General features: G+C 42.5%; 1 protein-coding gene across 1 annotated transcript; it reads right to left on the bottom strand.

Annotated features, from left to right (window-relative positions):
- Positions 1 to 5,920: 5,920 nt before the first annotated feature.
- LOC121765380 (BTB/POZ and MATH domain-containing protein 2-like) lies at positions 5,921 to 9,504 on the bottom strand. Its single transcript, XM_042161513.1, has 4 exons — positions 8,754 to 9,504; positions 7,981 to 8,329; positions 6,897 to 7,173; positions 5,921 to 6,364 (listed from the first exon to the last, which is right to left on the bottom strand). Exons 1-4 carry the CDS (start codon positions 9,152 to 9,154, stop codon positions 6,186 to 6,188), a joined length of 1,206 nt encoding a protein of 401 aa, XP_042017447.1. The 5' UTR covers positions 9,155 to 9,504; the 3' UTR covers positions 5,921 to 6,185.
- Between the last annotated feature and the right edge of the window lie 234 nt (positions 9,505 to 9,738).

Genomic DNA, 9,738 nt, shown 5'->3' with positions numbered 1-9,738 from the left:
TACTCGACCTGATCTTGCTTGTCCTGTAAACAAGTTGAGCCGATTTACGAGCAATCCTAGCAACGAGCATTGGAAAGCTCTGTGTAGAGTTTTGAGATACTTGAAGTATACTATTAACTTTGGGTTGCATTACACAAGATATCCCTAAGTACTTGAAGGGTAATGTGATGCAAATTGGATCTTTGATTCAAAAGACTCATTTTCGACAAGTGGGTATGTGGTCACTGTGGGGGGTGGTCCTGTCTCGTGGAAATCAACGAAACAGACGTGTATTGCTCGTTCCACCATGGAATCTGAGTTTATCGTATTGGATAAAGCAGGGGAAGAAGCTGAGTGACTCAGAAATTTCCTAGAATGTATTCCATGTTGGAAGAAGCCAGTGCCCGCCGTATTGATACACTGTGATAGCAAAGCAGCTATAGGTAGAGCACAAAGTGGCTTTTATAATGGTAAGTCTCGACATATTCGTCGGCGACATAATACCGTAAGGCAGTTGATCACAAGTGGCATTATCTCAGTTGACTATGTAAAGTCGGTGGATAACTTAGCGGATCCGTTAACAAAAGGTTTAAACCGTGATCAAATGCTTAAATTGCTAAAATGAATGGGACTGAAAACCACATCTTAAAAGATGAGTATAGTGGTAACCCAACCATACGATTGGAGATCCCATGGGATTGGTTCAACGGGAAAACGAAGCTATATAAATCTAGCTGTAACACTCAGAAGATTTTAATCTTCACCCATTCTTTAGAAAACATTGAGTGTTGTAACCTGCACGTGGTGAGAGGTTAAGTCTTTTGACTTTTAATGATTCTTGAAATCTCAAGGAGATGCAGTATGGCAGGATACTCATGAAAGAATCATCTATGTAAGTGAGAAGTGAGGCCGCTTCGTGTGTGTGAGTCACTTATGAATTCCAAAGAGGTGTCCCACGGCCGAAACAGACACAAACGTGAGAACTGATGGAGTTGAGACAATATTGTGTTGTTGCTATTGACTAGGTATAGACCAAGGATGAATAGTTCAAGGCATCGCGTCCACTAGCCCGCCGGTATGTCTGATAGTGTTGACTATGGAAGGTTCAAAATCACAAGTTACCTCTCCAAATGCAGTATCGTTTCTCGAGAACTGAGCAAAAGAGTCTGCATACATGCATATGTGTCTGGTGTTGTGTTAAGGATGAAGTTCCTTAACTCGTAGATTTTACGTCGAACGTCGCGAGAGCTTTTGCCCGTGGATCAATCCAGCGTCAAAATTAGGGTTTTGTGCGTTTTGCACTTTGAAAGGAAAGAGAATAAGAGAAAATAAAATAGAAGGATAATTGATATTTCTTGAATGAATAATATGAATAACAATGTCCAATATTTATAATAGTGGATACTAACTTAATGAGCAAGACAAAAGATATGGAAAAGATATGAAAATCTATAATTAACTAACTAACTAAATAATAATAATAATAATAATCATCATCGTATCAACTCCCCTACGGTTGAAATCCACCTTGTCCTAACCATGAAGCAACGATGAGCGTCGAAGGAATCCTCCTGGATCAAACATACACCGAATAGTTGGGCGTCTCTCTGCATTATCTGCATCAATTGGTGCTTTCATTGAGAGCCTAAACGGCTCGGAGTGGTGGTCGGGCAACGAACTCGCTGTGACCAATGAGTGCGTTTGGGACCGCTCGGAGTGGTGACCCACGGAGTGGTGGCCGGGCAAAGAATCCGCCGTGACCAACGTGGCCGTGACCAACGAGAACTCGGAGTGGTGGCCTGGCAAAGAACCAGCCGTGACCAATGTGGCCGTGACCAACGAGGACGTTGGCCCTTAAAGGAGGGTCGAATGTTACGGACTCAATTCCCACATCGGTTGTGAGAACAACTGATGTGGGGTATATACACTAAATGGGCTCTCTCTCATAACAGGCTAGTCTTTTGGGATGAGTTCTCCTGTTTGGTCTGTATCATGTTGGTTTGAGCTTGCAGCGCTCTAACCAATGTGGGGGATTGTAGGAAAAACGTGTGAAATTTGAAAAGGCTAGGCTTTTGGCCTTTCACTTCCATGTAACTTTATGAGGTGCCTTGATGGTGAGACTTTTCACTTGGTCTTTCCTCACCTATAAATAGATGGGATTTAGGAGAAGAGAAGACACGAACAAATCATTCTCTCTTCTCTCTAGCTCAAGCATTCTAGTGTGCACATTAGGAGCATTGCATTGCTCGGTTCTCGCCTCCAATTCAAGTTCGCCGGTGCCTACGAGTTTGAGATGTTTAAACTCGGTAGGAGGAAAGTCGTTTCATCTTTGGGGACGTTGCGCCAATCCGTGAGCACTAGCCGGGCGTATTTCGTCTTGCGGAGAGAGGGATACCTCGACTCGACTTGAAGAAGACCATAGTTTGCATCTTGTTCTTTTATTGTATTTACTTTGTTTTATTTACTTTCTAGTTTGTTGTTCTTTTGTATTAGCAAGAGTTTGCCCGTGTAAAGGCTGCAATATTTCCAACAATTCTCACTCCCACCGGGATGCCGCTGCCCCTTGCTGCTCGGTCATGACGCAGCGCTGCTTGCTGACACGGTTGTAGTTGGCGTTGTCTCTAGCCATTCGGGCTCCAAAAGCACTCTCATCCACCAACTCTTTCTTCTTTTCAAATCTAACTCTTCTTAACCAAACTTTTCAAATAGCTAAACTCATCCAAAAATGAGAGCAACTCATTTTAAAAGATTAAATCAGCAACAATGCATTCTTCTTTTCTCCTCAACCAATTCTCTCGTCTCTTTCTCAAATCTGCCATCTCTTGCTCTCTCTCTATTTATTTTTCCTCTCTTTTAATTCACGCCACTGCCGTCTCTATTAAGCTCCGTCCATCGCTCTTGCTGTTCATTTCAGGGGCATGTTGCCTCTCCGTTGTCTTTCCATAGCCGCCGCTGGAATTTCCTCGCTGGACTGCCATGGACCAGCACGGCCTTTAATCGATCGCCGCCGAGGATCAGTTGCTGTCCGCCGTTGCTTCACGTCCAGGCCAACGACGCAGGCACCGTCACCATGCGCTGCTGCTGCTGTTCGGAATTTGTCGAGCAGCCGAGAAGTGCCATCGGTGTCGTTCCGCTCCGCCGTCGCTTCTCCTCCGCGCGGCCGTCACCACTGCCGCCGCTCTCGTCTCCTATTTCTCTCTCAATTTTGATTCTCTGCACTCTCAGATTTGGAATTCATTGAATTGAGTGTGTGTAGCTTGTGTTGAAACCGCGCTCCCTCTCTGTTCTCTCGCATCGCCGCGCCGCCGTGAGTCTCGGCAGCTGTTGCTGAACCGGACAGCCTTCGGCTCCGTATTCACCGGCTGTTATCCGCCGTCGCCGAGCCCGTGGACCACTCCGTCGTCATATCTTCTCCCTCCATCCAATCTCTCTTAAAACACAGCGCATGTCATCTCTCTTTCTCTAATTTCTAACTTTCTGATTTATTTTCCTGGAATTGATTGAATCTGATGAAATGTGAAGAAGACCGAAGGTATATAGATGGTCTCACGTTGAAAGTAAAACTGATTTGGTTCCTTTTTTTCTGGTAGTGCAGATAATGAACAAGATTTGCGGTAACAGATTATTGAGAGTAATAATCTGTGGCAGTTTTCATCTCTAATTTGGCTTCAAAGTGTAGTTTCAAATAAAATGAATTGGGCTTGGAAAATTAAATAAATTGGGGGTAGAAAAAGAATAATTATTATAGGCCCCAAATGATATATCCTTCTATCAAAACAAAGGCAAAAAAATTTCATGTGCACAAACGATGTCACTACGAGAACAAATAAAAAGGGTAGAAAAGTCGGGGTATTACATAAACCCTCTCAAATGGATTTCACCGATATCATGGCGGAAGCAGAGCGCGAAGACCAAGACTACTATGAACAATATCGTGCCGCCTATGAAGTCTATGTCGCTGCCACTACCCCCGCCCATCCTCCTCGACCAACTAGATCAATTCACCGCTACATCCCTCGTGACTGGGAGGGAGCCAACGAAAGGCTCGTTGCCGACTATTTTTCCAACCAGCCGCGGTTTCCGGAATACTTTCAATCAAGTAGAGACGCAACCGATCGGCAAAGTCTCTCGGCTTTGCAGAAGTGTACTTGTGCCATCCGACCACTTGCTACTGGGCAAACAACTGACCTCTTCGACGAGTATTTGCATGTCGGTGAGTCAACTGGAATCCTATGCCTTAAAATTTTTTGCGACGACGTTTGTTCTACTTTCGGTGAGGAATTCCTTCGGGCACCCACCACCGATGATTGTCAACGGTTGCTTCGTCTTCACGAAACAGTCCACGGTTTTCTCGGTATGCTTGGCAGCATTGACTGCATGCATTGGAAGTGGAAGAATTGCCCGACTGCTTGGAGGGGGCAACACTTAAGCAGCCACAAAGGCGGCGGCCCAACACTTATCCTTGAAGCGGTCGCCGACTACCGCCTATGGATTTGACATGCATATTTCGGTATTGCCGGATTTAACGACGACTTGAACGTGCTCTATTCTTCACCCCTCTTCAATGATGTTTTGAATGGTGTAGCACCGGCGATCGACTTCACCGTCAACGGAAATGCATACCATATGGGTTACTATTTCGCCGATTGTATCTACCTAAGGTGGTCGACTTTCGTGAAGACGTTCAGCAATCCGCAAGACCCGAGACGGATTCTTTTTGCGCAGCGTCAAGAGTCTGCTCGGAAAGACGTCGAAAGAGCTTTTGGGGTCCTTCAAGGCCGATTCAACATTGTGAAGGCCCCGTCTCGGCTGTGGTACGTTAAGAATATTGCCGACATCATGTACACGTGTATTATCTTGCACAACATGATATAGAAATGGCGTGAAAGGTAGAGTTGAGACGAAGAGAGAAGCGAAGGCTCCGGCGGTGGGGAAACCTGCGAATGGCGTGTGGCGGAGGCCGTCGGCACACGAGCTGCATTACACGGCGAATAGAGCGCAGGCGGAGGAGATGGAGAAGAAGACGTTTCTGCCGTACCGGCAAGGCTTGTTTGGGTGCCTAGGGTTCAGCTCCAAGAGAGCGGCTAACTTTTACGACGAGGATGAAGCCGGAAGCTCAACCTCGAGGTCTCCCCCACGCCAAGGTGTGCATACGACGGTGGGCGAGAGGATCGAAATAAGAAACACAATGCGCGATACCCGAACCCACACTGAGCTACAAGAAGACCTAATCAAACACATTTGGGCGAAATTCGGCCACGAGTAGTGGATTTTATAATTTTATGAATTTAATTATGTAATTTTTAATTTTTTTTGTAATTTGTAATAGTATTTCAGTATTTTTAATGCATTTTAATATTGTGAAAATGTTTTTATTTAAATTGAATAATAGAATTGTGAGACCCTTAAGCATGTCCTTGTGGAAGAGCATGGATGTGTGTGTTGTGCTCTTGTCTAAGAACAGAGAGTGAAAAAGTAATAAAAGTAGATCCGGGCCCACATCCGTGCTCTTGCCAAAGAGCACGAATGGGGATGCTCTAATGCATAAGTAACTAAGTTCATAGTAGTACTACACTACTACTTAACTCTAGAATTTCACAAGAAAATAAATGGAGACTGACTACTGTCATAAGACCATTAAGCAAAGTTGAATATTGACTAAAAATAAGTATAACAATAAATAATAGTAGCATCATAAGCCAGAACACGTTAAATACAGAACGAAATTATCGCATTAGTTTTGAGTTACTAAGCCACACTCTCCAAGTCATAACACAAATTGTTGTAGAATTAGCTTCAAATTTAGTGATTTGGTCAAGTTTTATCCATCCCAATCTATGTTCTCAAACCAAATTTGGTGTAAAATAAAACTTAGCTCAACACCTTAGACACCAGTTTTAGTGCCAAAATATACGCACCCACGCCCACATACATGCAACAGTTTGGGGAAAATATCAATTACAGAAGTATGTTCTTAGTTTAGTAACGCGAACCATACACATCTCACAATTTTATGGCAGAGGGCGTTGAGTTCATGCTCTAGAGTCTAGAGAGATCCATCTCAGATTACAGTGAAGGGAAGCAGATCATTTACACCTGTATTGAACGCGACCAGCAGCCGAAAATATATTTCTAGTAAACCCTAAAGAAGGATCTAATGTATTTTCTTACTCAGCTATTGGAAATCACTAGGCAATTGCAACTTCTTACATTCTTGGTTTGACGCGTCTGCCATTGACATCACCTCCGTCTAGAATACCTTCGATCCCTACTCTGCCAACAGCAATAGAGTGTTCATTGATCCTGGCAACATACTCCAATAACTCGGTGATCACGTGTGGACAGCTTTCTTTAAGGTAATCAAAACCATCTGTCTGCATGACCGCTGCAAAAAAGAGATCATCTTTATCAGAGGCCATTCCACATCAGTTAGGATTTTAAGACTACCTTGCTTTAGGAGAAAAGGAAGAATTGTTATAAACAATAAACAATTATCATAGCATACAAAGAAAGAGTGATAAAACCCCAACAATCAAAGCGATAAATTTTAGGACCATACGGCAACCTAACCATGCGAAATGGTTCTGAAAGCAAAGCTATCATAATTATTCTGCAATGGTGATATAAAGACCGATATAACCAAAAAATTCTTGGATATGCAGTACTATGCACTCAGCAATCTTAAGAACTCAAACAACCACACAATTATGAGAGAACCTCAAGGTGCATCAGATTTCAGGTTGTTTGCTATTGGTCAACATACAAATGTAGAAAGATATATTGTTCAGCCAGTATCACTCCAGATACACTATTTTGAGATACTATATATTTGCGCCAAAGTAACTCGATCCCTCGTGCATCCAGATCTGTGCAATTTCATGTTATTTTCTGGAACTAAAATACATTTCAATATTTACCTCTAAGATTTTCAGGAAGAGCGACAAATTTGAGACAGACTGATTTCAGCTGGAAACAGTGGTGTTGTTCCGCAAGTGCTAATGTTGTTGCAACAGTGTTGATAGCAACATCCTCACAAAGGTTAGCCTCACAGAGCAACCTCAACCTCTCTAAACCATACCGATCAGCAGCAGCAAGCATATGCTGAAACATCATGGTCGAGGCCCCTTTTGAGTTTAACCCAGTTAGCTCTTCAAAATCAGGAAGTGCATCCCAGTACATCCAATGAAGCAGGGCCTGCAAGGTAGGAAAATAAAATATAGTAATTGTCAATAAAACACAGCAATACTAAAAATTTGCAGAGAAAATGTAACCCAAAATTTTGCCAATATATAATGAATTTAAAGAGTAAACATAACTAAGAAGGAAGGAACAGGTGATAAGTTCTTCATTCACAATCAAGTATTAAAAGAGAACAAGATAAGGACCCCTAAAGAGGCATCTCTCTCATGCTTCTCATACATGCCACTATGCCCGATGCATCACTCAAGAAAAAATTTACCAAATTCCTTTCATAGATAAATGTATCAACTTCGCTTTTACTTGTATAGAAAGTGAGCAACATATCAAGCATAGCTAGGGCACTAGCCTTGTATATCAACTTCAATATGCACGTTAAAGTCGAGAGGTTTACGCCATTTCCATGATACAAGTACTGGCACCAGGAAGTGGTCACTGCAATGACTAAGTCATGGTTCAGTGTAAAGATTATCCGAATAAACCATATAAGAACCTAAGAACTGGATTAATTGTGGTAGGAAAAATGTGTGATTTTACTATTTATCTGGGGAGCGATGCTTGAACTCTAGAGCATCTCATGAGCTATTGTAAAGAGCTTATAAGCTCAGCTCTGCCAAGCACTCTCTAAAGTAATAATTAGCTCTCTGTTTAACCAATTAAATTGAAGAAGCTCCACCGGAGCAAATGATTTCTTGATTTGCAATGGGTCAAAATTTAACATAGAAGCAATATATTTAGAGAAAGTAGAACTAATAATTAAGATTTGTAACTCAAGGTACAACTAATGATTAATATGCAGAATACCTTAAATATAGGTGCCTCCACATCTTTAATCTTTATACACTCCGTATTTTGATCCTTCATTGGACCATATAATTGAGCTCTGAAGACAGGTGATCGAGCAGCAAGAATCACCTTGTGAGCAGAAAAAGCTTCTCCATCAACTTCAAAATTTACATCAGTCCCTTTTCCACTTTCTAGCAGCTGCCCGAAATGCAGGCCAATATTTGATGGGGAAACTGGAATCGAGTATATCTTAGGTCCTTTTGTGTGCGACGTAACAACACCAACACAGCAATGCACGTGAAGGCAATCATTTTTCAGGTAATCGGATGCTTCAAGAGCAGTTCTTTTGTAAAACCTTTTGTAACCCCTGCAACCAAATTTGAGCTTTAAAATATTTAATATCCTCTCCTTTTTACAAAACATTACTTTGTCAGCTCACATTTACTTGAATACATGTTCTATATCACAATCAACAAATATTGAACTCTTCATGAATTGTCAACAAATATACAAAATTTTCGAAGGCGACACAGGAAAACCACACACAATAAGCATGGACAAAACATATGCACTACACATAATATACACCACACACAAAAGCAGACAGTAATCTTACTGAAGATAGCTAGCATACTTGTCCAACTAGTCCATCTCACTTTTCCTGTATAAATATCCCCCAATATTAACGCGCAAGAAAATGGGATACAATTACACTTGGCATTCAATTAAATTTCATAAGCAAGAAAAAAAGTTAACAACAATAACTCACTAATAGAATAATGAAAACCCACCACATGCTCCCTCTGTATCTAAGAGTATACGGTCCCGTCTCCAACGCCCTACCAAAATGGCTATGGACTTTGTGCCTCTCCCTTCCACTTTGATCCAAGAGAGTCAGCTCAAAGAGTGCCCTAACATCGGTGCCCTCGCTAGCTAACGCGATGAATAGCGAAACGTAATCAGCATTATCCTCGGCGCTCTTTCCATCAGGATAGAAATAAACTGCCCACGAATACCCGCCAACCGTAAACGTATCCGACGCTATGTACTTCCCAATCCCAATTCCCTTCGACAGCGAATACCCCGTGATCTTAAAATCGTGTGAGCCATTAACCGTCTCCGTCTTCGAGGTCGACGTTGTCTCCGCCAGCGATGATGAGGGCTCCGCTGTGTCCTTGTTGAACCTGCCCATTATCCCACTCTCGCAATCGTGATGGGGTTTCTACACCAATTAATTGATACTTCAATTAGGATTTTGGTCGGAGAGATTCTGTTGCGACGGAGAGGGGAATTGGGGTCGGATCTAGGTGAATTGGGGCGAATTTGGACTGGAAGTGGACTAGAGAAAATGAATTCTAGGGTTTTCAAGGGGCGGGGAGATCGCGAGGAATTCTCGGGTTTCTTCTTGTGTTTGAATTGGAATTGACGCGAGAAATTCCTCGATTTGTAGGTTCCGGAATGGAGCCGACGAGGAAGGCCGGAACTATTCTAGAGAGAGAAAGAGAGGAAGGTTTTATAGAGAGGGAGAGAGTGGTAAAGAAGAAAAAGAAAATCGACCACCACTATAAATAGAAGAGGAGTGGCACCTAAAAACTGCTTTTTGATAGTCTCTGTCATATACTTGGCGATGTCTCATTGGACTCAAATCTCAAATAATTGCATTACTTTTTTCTATCAGCATTTATGTTGTCCTACTGTGTTAGGGCATTAGCAATGGGGCGCCCTATGGCGCGCCACGTCAGCAGTTTTATTCTCCTACATTCCCATCTGCAGTGG

This window comes from Salvia splendens, chromosome 14 (assembly GCF_004379255.2).
Source record: "Salvia splendens isolate huo1 chromosome 14, SspV2, whole genome shotgun sequence".
In the NCBI taxonomy this organism is placed as follows: domain Eukaryota; kingdom Viridiplantae; phylum Streptophyta; class Magnoliopsida; order Lamiales; family Lamiaceae; genus Salvia; species Salvia splendens.
Note: the sequence above shows the minus strand (reverse complement) of the source record. Positions and strands in the feature narration are given on the sequence as shown.